This window comes from Triticum aestivum, chromosome 5D, assembly GCF_018294505.1.
Source record: "Triticum aestivum cultivar Chinese Spring chromosome 5D, IWGSC CS RefSeq v2.1, whole genome shotgun sequence".
In the NCBI taxonomy this organism is placed as follows: Eukaryota; Viridiplantae; Streptophyta; class Magnoliopsida; order Poales; family Poaceae; genus Triticum; species Triticum aestivum.
This window is the reverse complement of record NC_057808.1, coordinates 372,321,336-372,339,354: the sequence shown is the minus strand read 5'-3', so window position 1 is coordinate 372,339,354 and position 18,019 is coordinate 372,321,336. Positions and strand designations below refer to the sequence as shown.

Sequence of the window (18,019 nt, the reverse complement as noted above, 5' to 3'; positions counted from 1 at the left end):
AGATCGTGCAACTCCCGAATACCGTAGGAGTGCTTTGGGTGTGCCAAACGTCACAACGTAACTGGGTGACTATAAAGGTGCACTACGGGTATCTCCGAAAGTGTCTGTTGGGTTGGCACGGATCGAGACTGGGATTTGTCACTCCGTGTGACGGAGAGGTATCTCTGGGCCCACTCGGTAATGCATCATCATAATGAGCTCAATGTGACTAAGGCGTTAGTCACGGGATCATGCATTGCGGTACGAGTAAAGAGACTTGCCGGTAACGAGATTGAACAAGGTATTGGGATACCGACGATCGAATCTCGGGCAAGTAACATACCGATTAACAAAGGGAATTGCATACGGATTGATTGAATCCTCGACACCGTGGTTCATCCGATGAGATCATCGTGGAACATGTGGGAGCCAACATGGGTATCCAGATCCCGCTGTTGGTTATTGACCGGAGAGGCGTCTCGGTCATGCTGCATGTCTCCCGAACCCGTAGGGTCTACACACTTAAGGTTCGGTGACGCTAGGATTGTAGAGATATATGTATGCGGAAACCCGAAAGTTGTTCGGAGTCCCGGATGAGATCCCGGACGTCACGAGAGGTTCCGGAATGGTCCGGAGGTGAAGAATTATATATAGGAAGTCAACTTTCGGCCACCGGGAAAGTTTCGGGGGTTACCGGTATTGTACCGGGACCACCGAAAGGGTCCCGGGGGTCCACCGGGTGGAGCCACCTATCCCGGAGGGCCCCGTGGGCTGAAAGTGGAAGGGAACCAGCCCTTAGTGGGCTGGGGCGCCCCCCTTGGGCCTCCCCCCATGCGCCTAGGGTTGGGAACCCTAGGGGGAGCTTCCCCCTTGCCTTGGGGGGCAAGGCACCCCTTCCCCCCTTTGGCCGCCGCCCCCCCTTGGAGATCCCATCTCCCTGGGCCGGCGCCCCCTCCCCCGGGGGCCTATATAAAGGGGGGGAGGCCTTGGGCGCCTCCCTCCTCCCCTACAACACCTCTCTCTCTCGCAGAAGCTCGGCGAAGCCCTGCCGGAGACCCGCTACATCCACCACCACGCCGTCGTGCTGCTGGATCTCCATCAACCTCTCCTTCCCCCTTGCTGGATCAAGAAGGAGGAGATGTCGCTGCACCGTACGTGTTTTGAACGCGGAGGTGCCGTCCGTTCGGCACTCGGTCATCGGTGATTTGGATCACGGCGAGTACGACTCCGTCATCCACGTTCATTGGAACGCTTCCGCTCGCGATCTACAAGGGTATGTAGATGCACTCCTTTCCCCTCGTTGCTAGTAGACTCCATAGATGCATCTTGGTGAGCGTAGGAAAATTTTAAATTATGCTACGATTCTCAACACTATGCAGGTATTAGTACTAGTGCTAGTACTTAGGTTATAAAAAGGGGAACTACCTAACCGAAAATGACTCTACCTTTCCTCCTCATAAGTGCTTCTTCTTTGTCCGTCATTGCCATGGCCGGTGAGCAGAGCTCTAGGTCGAGAACTACTCGTAACAAGGGAGCGGCAACCAAGGCTGCGAAAAAAAAGAGAGGGCTCGCCGCCACGCAGAGACCTCGAAAGATCTCTCACGGGCAGGCGATGGCTCCCAGGAGCGCCCTAGCCGCGGAGGCGAACATGCCGAGATGGCGGAGCTGGAGTCGTTATCCCTCGACGGCATGCCCGATCAGCTCAATAAGCAGAAGGAGTTCATCCAAGGCTTGTTGGAGTTGCTGAAGGAGAGCCTCGACGACATGCCCGCTGAGCTCAACCAGCAGGGGGAGTTGACCGCCGGCTTGGTGATGCTGCTGAAGAAGAGCATTGCCTCGGAGAAGAAGGCGACCGGCGAAATCGTGCGACTTCAGGAGGACAAGGCGAAGCTCTGCCACGAGATCGACCTGTTGAAGGAGAAGAACGCCGGCTGGAAGAAGCTGCATGAGAATAGTAGTTCCTCGATGAAGATGCTGAAGGCCCTCGTCATGGAACAGAAGGAGGAGTTGGCGAAGCTCCGCATCGAGCACCCGGCTGCTGTCAAGGTACGTAATGCGGTCGTGGAACAGATGATGAAGGCTCGCGTCGAGAAATCCCGCGTCATGGACAGAATGAAGAAGATGGCGGAGGAGACGCGCAAGGAGATGGAGGCTGTGGAGGCGATGAAGAAGCAGTTACGACTCCGCGGCGAATTAGATCATTTGGGATGATAATCTTCCTTCTTCTTTTGCTCCTGTGTTTCATCTTTTGCTTCGGGTGTTTCGCCGCACGTGTCACGTTCTCTGCGAGGCATGAATAGAACAATGGTTTTTTTTTAAGGAATGAATAGAACAATGCTAACAATGAGATGACTAACAAATTAGATCATTTTTTATCGCCATATGGCACTGGGCTGCCGTGTTTCGTGCTCCTCCGTCGCAGTACTACTCCAGTGGAAAACTTGAGTATACCGCACGATTCTTTGCTCTTCCTCAATCAGGTCGTCGGCGCATTTATACGAGTAGTCAAATCACAAGGCCCCGCCTTCCAGCAGTAATGAGCCGTCAAATCACAAAGGCCCTCGCCTCTCGTGAAACCGACCAAGCTAGACTGCCCCGCCCTCTAGCCTTTTAAAAAATGTATACTTTTATATAGCAGTAGTATCGATGGATTGCGCCATGGAGCAAAACTTGAAATTAAAAAAAAAGATGGTACATATAGAGAGCGCTCGTCGCCAAATTATGCATATAGTACTATTAAAAAGGCTAGTCACAATAATGGTGTCCAGCACAACCCACCCCTCAAATAAAACTAAGAGGGTGCTTGCATACGTTTTAGTCCCATGACTAAAAGTAGTGGGACTAAAACATGCTAGCCTCACCCATGCTTGGATCCAAATACTAAAAAGGCTAAAATCAAGTTAATGAGCATTTATTATCCTCCAAACCCTCCAATCCAGAACTCGCATGTGTTAAAGGAGAGGAGTTAAATGCGTAGAGAGAGGACTAATCCATATTTTAGTAGGGGTACCCCTGACTAAAAAAATTTAGTCTCAAGACTAGTTTTAGCCCCTCTTTAGTCAGGGGTGCTTGGAACTTTAGCCTCTTAAAGAGACTATTTTTAGTCAGACTAAAATAAGTCCCTTGGATCCAAGCACCCTCTAAGCATCCTGGAATTCTTTGACAAAACTAAGCACCCTGAAATTCTTTGACAACTAAACTGCTGGCTATATGATGTTGGCCATATATATTGTACATATATAATGTGAAGAAACAAGTGGTAGTACTATACCAACTAAAAGATGAAATGTAAGAAATACTAGTATGTACGTATTGAAGAGTTAAAGTAACGAGAAGAAACATAACATAGTTCTGCTGGGGGCTCAGCACAACACACCCCTCAAATTAAATTAAGCACACCTGAAATTAAACTTTGCAACTATTCCGGTAGACACTGCATTAGAACCACCATGAGCAACGACACTGCCACCTTACTCGGAGTCCTCGTCCACGTCCTCGACTTCGTCCTTGTCCCTCTTCCTCTTGGCCGATACTTCTTTGCTTGAACTGCACACTTGGCTGTTGCTCTTCATCCAACCCTTGTAGATATTGAAGCAAAGGTAGCCATCCATTGCAGCGTAGTGGATGTGGTCTATATCTAGTACATTCCGCTGCCATGCATGACGATGAAACGTGTATGGAGGTTTCTCTAGTTTACCGTACGAAGGATGAACCATGGCTCCTGCCAGGGTCAGCATTGAAGGCTGACGAGAGGACACCAGCCGATTCTTCTGGAGGTCGAAGGTGTTGCCTACAACGAGGCCTATCCGACGCAGGACTTCTTTGTCGTTACCAAAGTCTACAGTAACGAATTTGACTAGGTTGCTCTCGAGGAAGTCCTTAAAATCCTGGCACTCAACGTCGGCATGGCATATGTGGTAGACCAAGCATAAGTCATGCCCGCAAACCTGGATCACGGCGAGCTTCTTCCTCTCTTCGTCCTTTAGATCCTTCTCTCGTCCCAGGACTGTGGTGTACTCGTAATTATCTCGCGGGCACCCTCCAGGTCAACCCGTCTCCACATCACTCGCGGGTACCCCTCAGGGTCGACCCGCCTTTCCAAGTAACAGGTGTAAAGTCCAAGTATCCGTGTGTCCAAACATCAAGGGAAAACCCGAGGAATCACCCCCGGTGAATTCCACTCGATGTAATCATCAAGGTGAACGTAAGAGGATCCACCCTCGAGGTTCACACTTGAGGAGTTGCACGACAGAGCCGTATCGGAAATGGTTAAGGAGAAAATCACCCTTGATGACCACGACCGAATAGCTACACTACGGGGTTAACATCAGAAGTGCTGATGAGGTCTTACCCTCAGCACTCGATAGTAACCCAGTAGTGTCGAACAACTAAGGGGAAAGTGATGTGCGGTGCCGGGGCCTGGTCTTCGATCCCGTTCATCGGGTCTTCGATGATGAAGCAGGGACAACAAGGACAAGGTGGGGGTCACTAATGGATCACTAACCAACCTATACTAAGCAGTTTAGGATAATCAGGTAAGGTAACAGTAAGCAGGTTACAAAAACAGGCTATGTATCAGAATAGGAGCAAACAATTACAGTAGCAAAATCTAATGCAAGCATGAGAGAAAGGAATGGGCGATATCGGGATGATCAAAGGGGGGGGCTTGCCTGGAAGCTCCGCTGAAAGGGAAGAAGGGTCGTCAGTGACGTAGTCGATCACAGCGGCATCAACATCGGTCTCGGAGTCTACCGGAAAGAAGAGGGGAAAGAAACAATAAATACAGAGAAAACAAGTACAATACTATGCATGACAACACAATAAGCAGCGCTAGGGGTGAACTAACGCAAGGCTACGCGGTACCGGGGAAGGGGAAAAACAACCGGGAAAGTTTTCCCGAAGTTTGGCATTTTCGGACAGATGAAATGGAGGGGAAAGGTTGCATGTTCGCTATGCTAGGGACGTGTGGCGGACGAACGGAGAGCGTATTCAGATTCGTCTCGTCGTTCTGAGCAACTTTCATGTACAAAGTATTTTCATTCGAGTTACAGATTATTTTAAATGATTTTTCAAAGTTTTAAACAAATTCTAAATTTCTGGATTATTATTAATTCGAAAATAATAATGACTAAAAGGCTAGATACACCCAAAAGTGTACCCAGCCAGTGGCTGTGTGAGGCCGACAGGTGGGGCCATTGAGAGTTGACCAAGTCAACATTTGACTGGTCAAAGAGTGAATAGTGTAGGCGGGTCCCGCGTGTCATTGACTAGAGTTAGATTAAAAGTTTCTTTAGCTGTTGGGTCCCACTGTCATTAGGCCATTCTGCTAATAAGCATTAAACTAATCCCTATCCTAATCTAAACAGGCCGGCCACAGGCACAACGATGCCCATGGTTGGGCACGCACATGCATGGGCGCATGGCAGCCATGGCCAGGAGGGCTCTCACGGGTGGAGGCCAGGAGCAACAACAGCTTAGGACCAGCAGCTGCAGTTAGCAGCGGCACAAGCAGCGCAGCAACGGCGACAGTAGCGCCGGCTAAGGAACATCAGCAAACAACTAGGAGCAGCAGCAGTCGTAAGTAGCACGGGCAGGAGCAGCAAGCAGCAGTAGGTGGCAGCATCAGCGGCCAGGAGCAGAGCATCTGCAAGCGGCAGCAGCAGGACCACGAGCAGCACGCAGCAGCAGGCGGCGGTGAGAGCGGGATGCTGCCGACGCGGCCGGGCAAAGGCAGGCGCGGCCTCGGCTGGCACGAACGGCTGCGGCGGACAAGGTCAACGGCGGGCGCAGCAGTAGACAGCCTCGTGGCCAGGCACGGGCGAGGCGCAGGGGACGGGGCAGCCGGACGCGAGGCCACGGGCAGGAGCAGGCACAAGCGCGTGCGCGTACACTGAGGCTCGAACGCGGCCATGGAAGAGGACGACCGAGCTCGGGGACGACGGCAATCGGCAACGAATAAAAGGAGAAAAGGGGGGAATCGATGAGGCTCACTGTGGTTCAGTAGGGGAGGGCAGCGGGCTCGGGGAGGATCGACGGCGCCGGGGTTCGTCGGAAAAGAAACCGCGGCCGAGGACGAAGATGGACCCGATTCCTTCGCTGTAGATCGCCCCGGCTTTAACCAAAGGTCGAGGAAGAAGAGGCGACGGTCGGCGCACCTCCCAGGCAAGGTTCCCGGGCGCAGGGGCGCCGGTGGCCGCGGGATCAAGCGGCGCACGGCGGCGGTTGTGTTCGGGAGAGAGCGAAGCGGCGCGAGGGGAGGGGAAGTGGGGAGGTGCTAGGGTTCGGCCGAGAGGGTCGCGGGGGAGGTTTTGTAGGCGGCCAGGTGGGCGTGGATGGCCGCCACGCACGGCCATCGCCAGCGGATGGACGCCACGATTCCCCTCTGCTCCTGTAGCGAGAAGGGAGATGAGGTGAGGTGGGCTGGGTTGTCCACTGTGGACTAGAGCCCAGTCTGCCTAGCTCTTTCCTTTTTTATATATTATTTATTTGGACCTGGCTAGGGAGCGCCCGTGCGTCCGTCTGTGCGATCGAGCACACCTACCTAAATAGGAAATTAAAGCTTTCTCCGTAACGTAGGTCTCACCTAGTTGTCCTGATTAGGAAAAAGTGGTCCCGTTTTCCCGTGACTCTCGTCTAACAAATCAGCCATGTTTCATATCTCACGTGCATTTAATTGATGTTCCAAAAAAATAAAAAGCTATAACTTTTGATTCGAAGGTCGGAATTCAGATTCGTTATGACCGTTGGGTTCCTAGTGATGAATTCTTCAAAACTATATCTCATAAGAGTATGTTTCGACGAACTTTTTTTATGAGCAACTTCGGGTGGAATGGAGGCAACTTTAGTGCTATAGGAAAGCAACTTCTTATTTTTGACCTAGTATGACTTCCTATTAGGTTGATTTGTGTTAAAACAAGAAAATCACACAAAACATGAGGGGCCTTTAGTGCGACATACAAGCAAATTCACTACACTAAGTGTACCTATGAACCTTGCTAACTTTATCCCAACTTGCCTATCATGGCTGCTCAGTTGCCTATCATTGATACTCAGTTGCCTACGATTGATGTTCAGTAGCCTACAAATACTATGAAATTGCCTAACATTGATGGTCAGTTTTCTATCATTGATGGTTAGTTGCCTATGACTGATGTTCAGTTGCCTACAAATGCTATGAAATTGGCTAACATTGATGCTCAGTTGCCTACGATTGATGCTCAGTTGCCTACGATTGATGCTCAGTTGCCTACGGTCGATGCTCAGTTGCCTATAAATACTATAAAATTGCCTACCATTGATGTCTAGTTGTCTGCTATTGGTAATTAGTTGCCCACCATTGCTGCTCAGTTGCCTAATTTTAAACATTAGTTGCCTACAATATTGTGAAGTTGTTCATCATTGTTTTTCTAAATTGCCTACAAACACTATCAAGTTGCCCACCGGTGATGGTTAGTTGCCTGTGATTACTATTTCAATTGCCTACAATACATTAAGAGGCCGCCCACCGGTGCTAAGTTGCCTATCTATGAAACTAAGTTTCTTACATACCAAAAAGTATTGCCTGCAATTGATGATGATGTTAAGCTACTCGTTAGTCATGCCTGGCAGCTCATGATAATGTTTGCCTACCTCCGAAACTAAGTTGCCTATAATATTATCAACTTGGAGGTGAATCTTAGGCCCTGTTTGGTTCATAAGTCCTAGGACTTTTTTTAGTCCCAACTTATAAGTCCCAAGTCCCTAAAAAGTCCCTACCTGTTTGGTACCCGGGACTTATAAGTCCCTATAAGACCATATTACAACTATAAGTCCCTATAAGACTCTATTTGAGAGTCTTATTTCATAAGTCTCAAATGTCCACTCTAAGTCCCTATAAGTCCCTCATGTTTGGTTTAGATGGGACTTATAGGGACTTTTTTAAGTCCCTAAACAAATAAGTCCCTGGAAACAAACACCATCTTAGCTATGATAGAATACTTGCTAGTTATGATAGGTAAGTTAGAGGTGAAGCCCACTTGAACGAAATTTTCGATGATATGTAGTCATGCTACGCAAACTAACAAAAAGTTGCTTTTCTATAGTACTAAAGTTGCCTCCAAATCACCCAAAGTTGCTCGTGAAAAAAGTTAGTCGAAACATACTCATATGGGATCTAGTTTTGAAGAGCTCGTCGCGAGAAACCTAGGGGTGAAAACAGATCTTGATTTCGATGCTCGGTTCAAAAGTTATAGCTTTTTAAAATTTTGAAAATGCAAAATAAATGCATACAGACCTACACTTTCCAACTGGATCACTCCTCGCATGGTGCACTGCCCAAATGTGGGACCACGCTCCTGTCGTGACATGCGCAGGTCATTAGCTACCATCGCGCTGATGTTTGATCTGGCGACAGCGACGGGTGCGCTCGGAACGATGAGATAGCGCAGCTGCACTTTTAAGCAATTAGGTATTTATTTAGGTGGCATTTACTTTTAGTAGCAAATGATTTTAATTGTAGATGAAGCTTGGCACATAAATACCCGGTGTTATCCTAAGGCTGCACAAAAAGTATGAGAGCATTCGGAAAAGTTAGACCAATTGTTTAAAATCAAAATGGCTTGTTTTAATGTTGTTGGACCATTTATTAAATCCTAGGAATTTATCTATGAGTCAAATGATGTTGGTTTCTACTCCCTCTGTAAACTAATATAAGAGCGTTTAGATCACTACTTTAGTATTCTAAACGCTCTTATATTAGTTTACGGAGGGAGTACATGATAATTCCATAGTGAATATTTGCAACCCAACCAACATTTTTGTTTTATTTTTGAAGAAAATAATTTGACATGCAATTTGAATATGGATATGGATTTGATTTGGAACAAAGTGATGATTAGCAAAATAATTGTGATGACTTGGCAGTCATTAGCAGGAGTTTACTGTAGCATGATTATCGGGGTGTTACAGTTAGAGGGACTGTGGTATCCTCAGCCCACCAGGGTTCAAATCCTAGTGTCTTTCGGAGATGCTCATGTGCGTGTGCGCGTTCATAGGGATGAGTGTATACGTGTGTATATGAGCGCTTGTGTCTGTACTATGTTAAAAAAACTAGCTATCAGGTAGTGCACCATGTAACAATTTTTTTTCCAATGCTATGAACTTTTCCTTGTTCTCTGTGCTCTTTGTCAATGTTGAATTGAAATTATCCTACTTGTCAACTAGTGTGTTTGTGCGAATACCGGAGGCCGTGGAAAATCCATGTCATCCTATTGTGGGATCTTCCGAAACTATGCACGGAGAGGCACACCGCATAAGCCAACTAAGGACGGCGGCGGGAGCTCGGGAAACTATGCACGGAGAGGCACACCGCATAAGCCAACTAAGAAGGATGGCGGCGGGAGCTCAGGGACGACGGCGGGAAAGGGCGGCAATGCGCGAGCTCGGCGGGACGGACAGACAACATCGAAGGAGCGGGATTGGGAAATCGGCGTCAACAAGATGGGGCAGCCATGTTGTGAGCTCAGCGGAGGTCGCCGAGGGGCAGGATGTGGTGGCGGGGTTCATGGTCATCGTCGGAGTGGTGGCGGCGGTGGTTGATGGCCAAGATCGACTGGCACAGCGGCGGTGAAACTTCACACCGGCGTTTGGGCTTGCGCCACAGCTGTAAAAAAAATTGGGCAGCCGCTAGTGGTGCTACAAATATGCAACACTTGGCTTTAAAATTCGAGGCTGCCTAAAAAAAATCATCATCAAACAGTGATACATCATCTGCTGGAGCTGGTTTTTTGATCAAAATGCTCTAAACATCAGTTATTTGGGCACAGCCGCAGTTTTTCGTCATCTGTCGAAGATTCTCCAAGGGCTGACAAAACCCGACCACTACCAGCAGCATGGTCCGTGGATAAAAGTGTTCTTCACGTTCAACTGATGTGTAGGTCATGCACGAGAGGCGGCTATGCTGAGAACAACCCGGGCTTGAGGACCGAAGTCGAACTGAATGTGGCAGGCAAGTGTGCTGAGTAAAGCGGTTCAAAAACGAAACTACTTCACACACGATGTATTTTAGCACGATGCAACATGAGTACTGTCCGTTATAATTAATACTACTAGTCATATTATATCGGCAACTAAGTACAAGCTTGCACAAATTTGGTGGAAGAGGACACATGCTACTCCTCCAATTTAGTGATAATGGAGCAATACCAAAGTAGTGGTCCATAGCCATATGCCACAAAAGCTCCACACTAATACTAGTACTCCCTCCGTTTTTATTTACTTCGCATATTAGCTTTTACTGATGTCAAACTTTATAAAGTATGACGAAGTTTGTAGGGAAAATATATGAATATTTACAATAATAAATTTATATAATGTGAAAATATATGTAATGATGAATCCAATGACATATATTTGGTGGTGTATAAATATTTTTCTACAAACTTGTTGAAAGTATATAAGGTTTGACTTTAGACAAACCTAATATGCAGAGTAAATAAAACCGGAGGGAGTACATTACAACAGTTAACTTTGAACTCACAAATCTAGGATCATATATCCAGTTGTAAATTTCTCCATTGCAGCCTCCAGTTATTTGCGTTCCTTGTGTTCTACTAAGGATGTACAACTAGAATTGCAAACAGACTGCAAAGCTACTCGTTAAACATATGACCTTTGATAAACATGTTGGTCATCAAGCCGCAAAACAAATCAAATAAATTCTCAAAAACAAAAATAGCTGAACAACTGTTGGTCACATACTATGCATATTGTGTAATGCTTACTCCCCCATTACAAACTTTGATTGCTCCAGTATATGAACATACTATGCATACAAGATTGCACAAACTTGGTGGAACAGGACATGCTACTCTAATTTACTGAAAATGGAACGATGCCGAAGTAATGGTGAAGTATTCAGTGGTCCATATGCCAAAAAATATCCACACTAGCACATTACAACAGTTGATTTTGAACTCAGATAATACAGAATGTATTTCCAATTATAAATTTCTCCATTGCAGCAAACAGTTATTTGCACTAATAGTGCCCCTGAAGATTTACAGTTAGAATTGCAAACATATCGCAAAGCTACTTGTTACTCCCTCCGTCCCAAAATAAGTGTCTCAACTTTAGTACAACTTTGTACTAAAGTTAGTATAAAGTTGAGACACTTATTTTGGGACGGATGGAGTATAAAATATGACCTTTCGATAAATATGTTGTTTGCAAAGCTGATCAACTGGATTATGAAAAAGAAAAAGGAAATGAAAAATAGCTGAAGACCTGTCATCGAATATTATACAAAGCATGCAGGAAGCCATACTCCCATGCATTTTGAGTTCAATGTTTCATAGTAAATCTTGCTTGAAAATAAACATGAGAGAACACTAGCTATCCACACCATCTTACTACCACACCAATATGAAGCAAGATTCTATGTCAGTCAAATATTACAATCAGTTTATTCAAAGCTTCCGCTTATTGCTTCAAAGGCCTAATTACAACAAGCCTTGCTTGAAAGCATGCATGGGGGAACCTTGCAACCTAATATGGATTAATCACAGCACAACACTATCATAGAACAACAAAATGCTAATGCACGGCGAAAACACTATCATAGTAATCATGGGAGGCACCGGATAATAGTTATCAGATTACACTGGGTGGCCAGTTAGTCATGCACTACTGGAGCAATCATACGGCCTCCCCCATTACAACAATCCTACCATAATACATAATAGAACCAAACAGCTCAATTCATAAGCTCAGGGGAGGCCCATAAATCTTATTACGCCGCAGCAACAACAGCATCAAGGGCAGTCACAGAACAACAACACATTCTCCGCCTAGAAATGCGCAAGTTTAGAGCGATGATACATTACTGCTGGGGGACATAGTAGTACGCCATACTCGGGTCGGTGGTGGGCACGCCGGCGGCAGGGCGCGGGATCCCGGCCGCCGCCGTGGCCATGGCCGCGGCGGCGGCCGCCTCGGCGTCCTTGGCGTCGTCCCGGGGCACGATGTCCACGAGGAAGTCGAAGACCTCGGTGCGGGCGATGGCGGCCGCAATGTCGGACTTCTGGAGCGTGCGGCGCTTGTTCTCCTCGGCGTGCGCCCAGCCGCGGTGGGTGAGCTCGAGGATGAACATCTCGCAGGCGCGGGCGAAGACGACGGGGGCCTCGGCGGCGATCATGCGGACGTCCTCGTCGGCCTTCATGATCTTCTTGATCCGGGCCAGCGGGAGGTTGTGGTTCTTGAAGTCGGTGGTGGCCTCGATCTCGCGGTACTGCTCCGCCCAGAACACCTGCAGCTGCTGCTGCTGCTGCGCCGCGGCCTGCTGGGCGGCGGCGGCGCCCGGCGGCGCGTAGAGCTGCGGCGGGTAGGCGGCCGCGGGGGCGCCCGGCGGAGGAGGGTACGCCCCCGGCGGGTAGCCGACGGGCGCGCCCAGGACGGGGGGCGGCGGCGGGGTGCTGGATTTGGTGGGATCCATGGATTCGGGGGAGCTAGGGTTGTGGGTGGGAAGCGGAAGGGGACTGGGGATTGGGGATTGGGGGGGAGGAAGGGGACGATGCGTTTCAGCTGGAGCTGGTTTTAGTGTTGGGATTTGTGGGTGCTGGTGGCTATTATCCCTTCTCTGGAGAAATGGTGGTTTTGTTAGTGCTATTAATTTTGGGCGCGTGTGTGTGTGGTGTTAGATACTTACTGAATTTTCATCACACTTTAAAAGTGCAAAGGAATAACATTGTTTCAGTTTCAGAGATAGAGTAATTTTTTTAACGTTTTTTCCCTAAACAAGGATCAAATTGCTTGACATGGTGCAAAATTGGTCCGATGAATTTACAACCCAACGTGCATGTTTGAGGGCATATTTGATTAGTAGAATTGTAAAGACACCGAAATATTGAAACACGGTACTATAATGTCGCGTTGGTCTGGATCCTTACATGACCTCCGTTTGTTTAATTCCATCAAATGAAAAAAATTACTTTCAAAGATGTTTTAAGGCATGTTTATCTCAAAGACATTTCTTGGGAATTTTATGCATTTCATTTCTTTGTAGTTTTTGTGTAGAGTTTGTGCATTTTGATTATTAGCTTTTCTTAGAAATGCAAGGGCTTTTCGCAACAAATTCATGCCTCCTAGCCTTCCCCTCGACTCCGTCAATATCGAGGATAATCTTTGGGTCATAGTGGGGAGATTTTTTTTTTCTTCGAGGGCAAGGGAGAAATATTTAGGACCCTAACTGGGTTTGACCGTTAGATGGGAAGGTGGGTAGTGAACGAAACGTTTGTAAAGGGACATTTCATCAGGGGAATGGATCTCCCTTTCTCGAGCGTTCGCTCCAATAGATTCTACCGTGACCCCAGTTGGCCCAGGGCCCAGTTAACTTTTTTGCAAAAAAAAATGCCATTAACAAATTTCCCATGTTAATAGCATCAGACTGCCAAAGAGGTTGTTACAAATATCAAAATCGATGCAGGAGGCTTGTATGGCAGCATCGTGAAAGATCAAATCAACTTTAGCTCAGTTCGCATCTTGTACTTTCATTTTCGAGGGACGCGAATCTAATATTGAGACACATAGCCTCGCTAAGCACACTCTAGTTGATGAGGACATGACTACCTTGGATACGACCAAAAATATTGCATACATGCATATTTGTGAGGTGATTTCTTATAGAAATTATGCAATAAATTATTTATGTTATTGGAACAAAAATACTTTACCTATTTTTATTTCATGCCTAAATGCAGAATTTTTGAACACTTCTACGAACCACGGGTGAAGATAGAGGTAAAGGAAATGGTTAGGTGTTGTTCAAGAAGTCCTCTTACGTCAAAGGGCTCCTTGAACCTTCAGACCTTAACTGTATCCCAATGTATTTGGACTATGATCATTAAATAAAATGTGTTTAGAATAAAAAATAAAACAAATTTTCCATGTTAAAATAATAGATGCACGGTAAGTGGCCAAAAAATGTATGTTTTGGTAACCAAAAAATTGTGAAATTGCCATGAGACTGTATGAAACCATATTAAAACATTATAATTGTCATGTAACCAAGAAGATACGATTACAAATTTGTCATGATTTTGAAGGAGCAAAAATGCCTAATTTTGCCACATCAAGAAGTAAAAATAAATTGTTTATAATTACTGTGGCACGGGAAAAAATTATCTACAATTTGCCATGGACACATGGCAGAAATATGTCATTCATACTTTAAAAAGTAAGAATTGCCATGGCGTATATAATAAAATCGCCATGCTCTAACTAATTTTTTTTGCCATGGTGTAAGTAACGAAATTGCCATGCTACCTACAAAAATCTTGCCAAGGTCTCATTGAAAATTTTCTATAAATATTGAAACTTGCCGTGCTACCTATAAAAAACTTGCCATGGTCTAACTGAAAATTTTCTCATGGTCTAAATATTGAAGTTGCCATGCTACCTACAAAAAAATTGCCATGGTCTAAATATTGAAACTGCCATGCCACCTACAGAAAAAATAACTATGGTCTAAATAATTGTTTTTTCATGGTACATACAACAGAACTATCATGGTGTAACCAAATAAAAATGCCATGGTATAACTCTTGTTCTATTGAACTGCACAACCACACTTTCTAAAAATTATCTCTCGTGCGAACACTCTTTTCAATAATCAACCAATAATGACTTCCACCTTGAAGCGGAAATCCAACATCCACATATGGAACAATCATTGATCTATATTTTGAGAAACGGTAAAGAATTTCACCAAGAACACACCAGGCTTGCTATGTCTCCAGTCTCCACAGGCATTTATCACTTTCTTATGACAGCCTTGCACCATCACAAACAGCATGCAGATGGTTGCACATACGTACAATTTTGGAAACAACTTACACATGGCTCTATCTCTTTTTATTTTGGCAGCTTATGGGTCTATCTCCAATCCAGATATCTTCCAAAAACAAGTTCCGCGTCCATTCCCAACTACCTTACAACAACAACTAGCAAAAATGTCTTTTAGTACCCGCATAAGTTTATGCCAGAAGTGAGGTTGCCCAAACTTATATCTTTTTTCATATATACAAATTAATTTTGAATCTTTTTTAACCATGGATTCTGTTTTATTGTAAAGGGACGGCAAGTTTTGTATGTTTTCTTAGCCGAAATAGGTTGTGCATAGTATATTATCTTTCTTTAAGGCCTGTTTTTTACTATGTTCAAGCTGGGCCTTTTTTCACCCACTTTTGTTACTGGGACGTGTTTTTGTGCAAAGGACTTTTATCGTGACGAGGGTACGGGGCGCAGGGGGATGGGGCCTCGCATTGGGGCTTCTTTCCCCATCGAACACAATCGTTCGATCCGCTCCCCCATCGAGCGCGAGCGATTCGTTCGGTCTAGGAGATCCCGACACCGAACGTTAGGTAGATATCGGCGTTTAATGAATGAGACAAACTTTTTATTTTTGTTTCAAATAAAAAAAAATCTATTGAACCGTCCCAACCACATTTTCCAAAAATCACCTCTCATGCGAACACTCTTTCCAATAATCGACCAATAAAGACTTCCAATCTTTAAGCGGAACCACATTTGTGCATATGGAAAAATCATTGATCTATATTTTAAGAAATGATAAAGAATTTCAGCTAGAACGTACCAGCCTTGGTAAGTCTCCATACCCCATTTATCACTTTCCTCTGAGAGCTTTGCCCCATCACAAACAGTAAGCAGTTGGTTGCACATACGTACAGTTTAGGAAACAACTTACACATGGGTCTACCTCTTTTTTATTTTTGGCAACTTACGAGTCTATCTCCAAACCAGATATCTTTAAAAAAAAACAAGTTCTGGATCCATTTCCAACTACCTTACGAGAATAACTAGCAAAAATGTCTTTTACTACCTCCATAAGTTTCTGCCAGAAGTGTGATTGCCCAATTTTTTTTTTTTTTGTGGGGAAAAGAAATGGAATGCCCAAGCTTATCTTCAATTCTTCTTCATAGAGAGCCAATAAAAACTCCCTCTGTTCACAAATATCAGATGTTTGTTTCTAAAAAAATATGAGATGTTTTGGATATTAAAATACTCCCTCCGTAAACTAATATAAAAGCGTTTAGATCACTACTTTAGTAATCTAAACACTCTTATATTAGTTTACAGAGGGAGTATATACTAGAATATACTCTACGGACATCCGAGTCAAAAAAATATAAAACATCTTATATCTTTTGGACAGATATACATCCTGACGTTCTGTAGTAACTGGACACTCACGATAGGCTCATGTCCCGGGTGTCACAGTCACAGCTTACTATACACGGCCGCGGATTTCACTGCACGGCAATTAATTCCTGCCGCCTGATCCACCACTACCAGAGAAGCCCTTTGCCTTGCTAACCGAAATTAAATCCGGCCAACCCCCCAACCAACCCGTGCAGATAGTCCACTTGAAAATGATATCTCTGCCATTATCCTCAATCAATTATGCTCCCCACAACAGAAAGCAGCGGCACTAGACCAAGCGCAAATCGTCCACTCTCGGAAGAGAAAGCACTTCTTTTGATTGAGATATTTGCGCATGATCGAGCGAGAAAGAGAAGAACAGGAAGAAATCGGGACGGATTCTTGCAGCCAAAACGGGAACCAGGATCAAATTCACAGACGCTTGCTCCCTCTTATTGTCTTCACAAAGGGGAGATACTCATGCTACTACCAGATCATACTTGCTCATCTTGTCGATCATCATCGATCGCTGAAACTATGTACAGGCTACAAGAACGGAGCTCCCCGGAGAAGAAGAGGAGAGGAGTTCTTCATCGCATCACACCATAGATAGATGATACTACTAGTACTTTCGGCTCTCGATTACAAACCAATCAAACGAACGATTTGGAGGGCCAGGCTAGTCGACGCAGGAGCCGCAGAGGCCGTACCCGCCGCTGCAGTGGGGCCCGGTGCCGTCGCAGAGGCGCTCGGCGCCGACGAAGACCTTGGTGTCCCGGCGGCCCCTCCGGCGCCTGCCGCCGTCGTCGCCGCCGACGCAGGTGAAGATGATCCACGACATGACGGACAGCCACAGGATGATGGCGCAGTAGAGCGCGTCCCCGCCGACCCCGCCCTCCCGCGCGCCCAGGAACTCCACCGGCGCCGACGCCATCCGATCCCACTCGACCTCCAACCTCAACTGAACTTGCTTCTTGCCGCTGGTTTTCCTGGGCGAGCGTGGAGTGTGTGTGTGCGTGTCACAGTTATCATCCGGCCCGTGGTGGCGCCGGCTCGCTTTATAGCCCCGTGCCGGGGAGGGGGGGGCGGTGGGGATTGGGAGGGTTTTGTTGGGTTCGGGCCACGACGTGACGTCCAAGCGCGGTCGCGTGCCGCCACTGGATGGATGGAGGGGGTGGTTTTGCTTAGCGCGGAGGGGTACGATCGGCTGGGCTACGTGCCAACCCAACCTGTGGGCGCCCCCGTGGAAGAACCGGTCCAGTTTTTCGCGCGAGGCCACGTCGCCTCACGTATCCTATACTGGCGGGCCTATCCATCCTCGCGTTTCTGCGGGACTAATCAATGGCGCACCATTATATTTACACAGTATCGAGTGTGCCATTGCTGGCCAAGTCAAGCCCCGTGACGCTCCTGCCGCAACGATTTAGTACGGCGACGTGGACACGCCGAAGATTGCTTTGGTTCTAGCAGTACGTACCTGGTGGTTGGGCGTTCGGGCTAAGCTAAGAGCAACTTTGGCAGACCCTGTATAATGTCCACCCGCATAATGCGTTTACAGTTTGAGAAAGATCTGTCTCGGGGGACGAAATCGTGCGCCGCAGAGTAGACCCCGTATATGAAACTGTATAATTTACAAAAAAAACTTTCGATCTCCTCGTCGCGGCGGCGGCGGCGCTCCTCCTCCTCTCGCAAGCTCCGTGCGGCAACCGCGGCCTCGACCGCCTCGACATCGTCGCCGACGTAATCTTCGGGACCGATGACGCCTCGGCGCGGGATCTCCTCCGGCTCCCGCTCGACGACGACGAGCTCGCCCTCCTCCGGCTCCTGCTTGACGGTGACGAGCTCC

The 18,019-nt window shown here is 46.8% G+C and overlaps 2 protein-coding genes across 2 annotated transcripts; both read right to left on the bottom strand.

Moving 5' to 3' along the window:
• Positions 1-11,537: 11,537 nt before the first annotated feature.
• LOC123121862 (nuclear transcription factor Y subunit C-6) lies at positions 11,538-12,526 on the bottom strand. The gene has a single exon (XM_044541941.1). The coding sequence runs from the start codon at positions 12,446-12,448 to the stop codon at positions 11,837-11,839; it is 612 nt and encodes a 203-aa protein (XP_044397876.1). The 5' UTR covers positions 12,449-12,526; the 3' UTR covers positions 11,538-11,836.
• Positions 12,527-16,554: 4,028 nt separating this feature from the next.
• Positions 16,555-17,234, bottom strand: LOC123121861 (uncharacterized). Its single transcript, XM_044541940.1, has one exon. It carries the CDS (start codon positions 17,105-17,107, stop codon positions 16,853-16,855), a length of 255 nt encoding a protein of 84 aa, XP_044397875.1. The 5' UTR covers positions 17,108-17,234; the 3' UTR covers positions 16,555-16,852.
• Positions 17,235-18,019: the final 785 nt, after the last annotated feature.

Coding starts and splice junctions, on each gene's coding strand:
- LOC123121862 (XM_044541941.1), bottom strand. CDS start 12,448: ATGGATCCCACCAAATCCAGCACCCCGCCGCCGCCCCCCGTCCTGGGC.
- LOC123121861 (XM_044541940.1), bottom strand. CDS start 17,107: ATGGCGTCGGCGCCGGTGGAGTTCCTGGGCGCGCGGGAGGGCGGGGTC.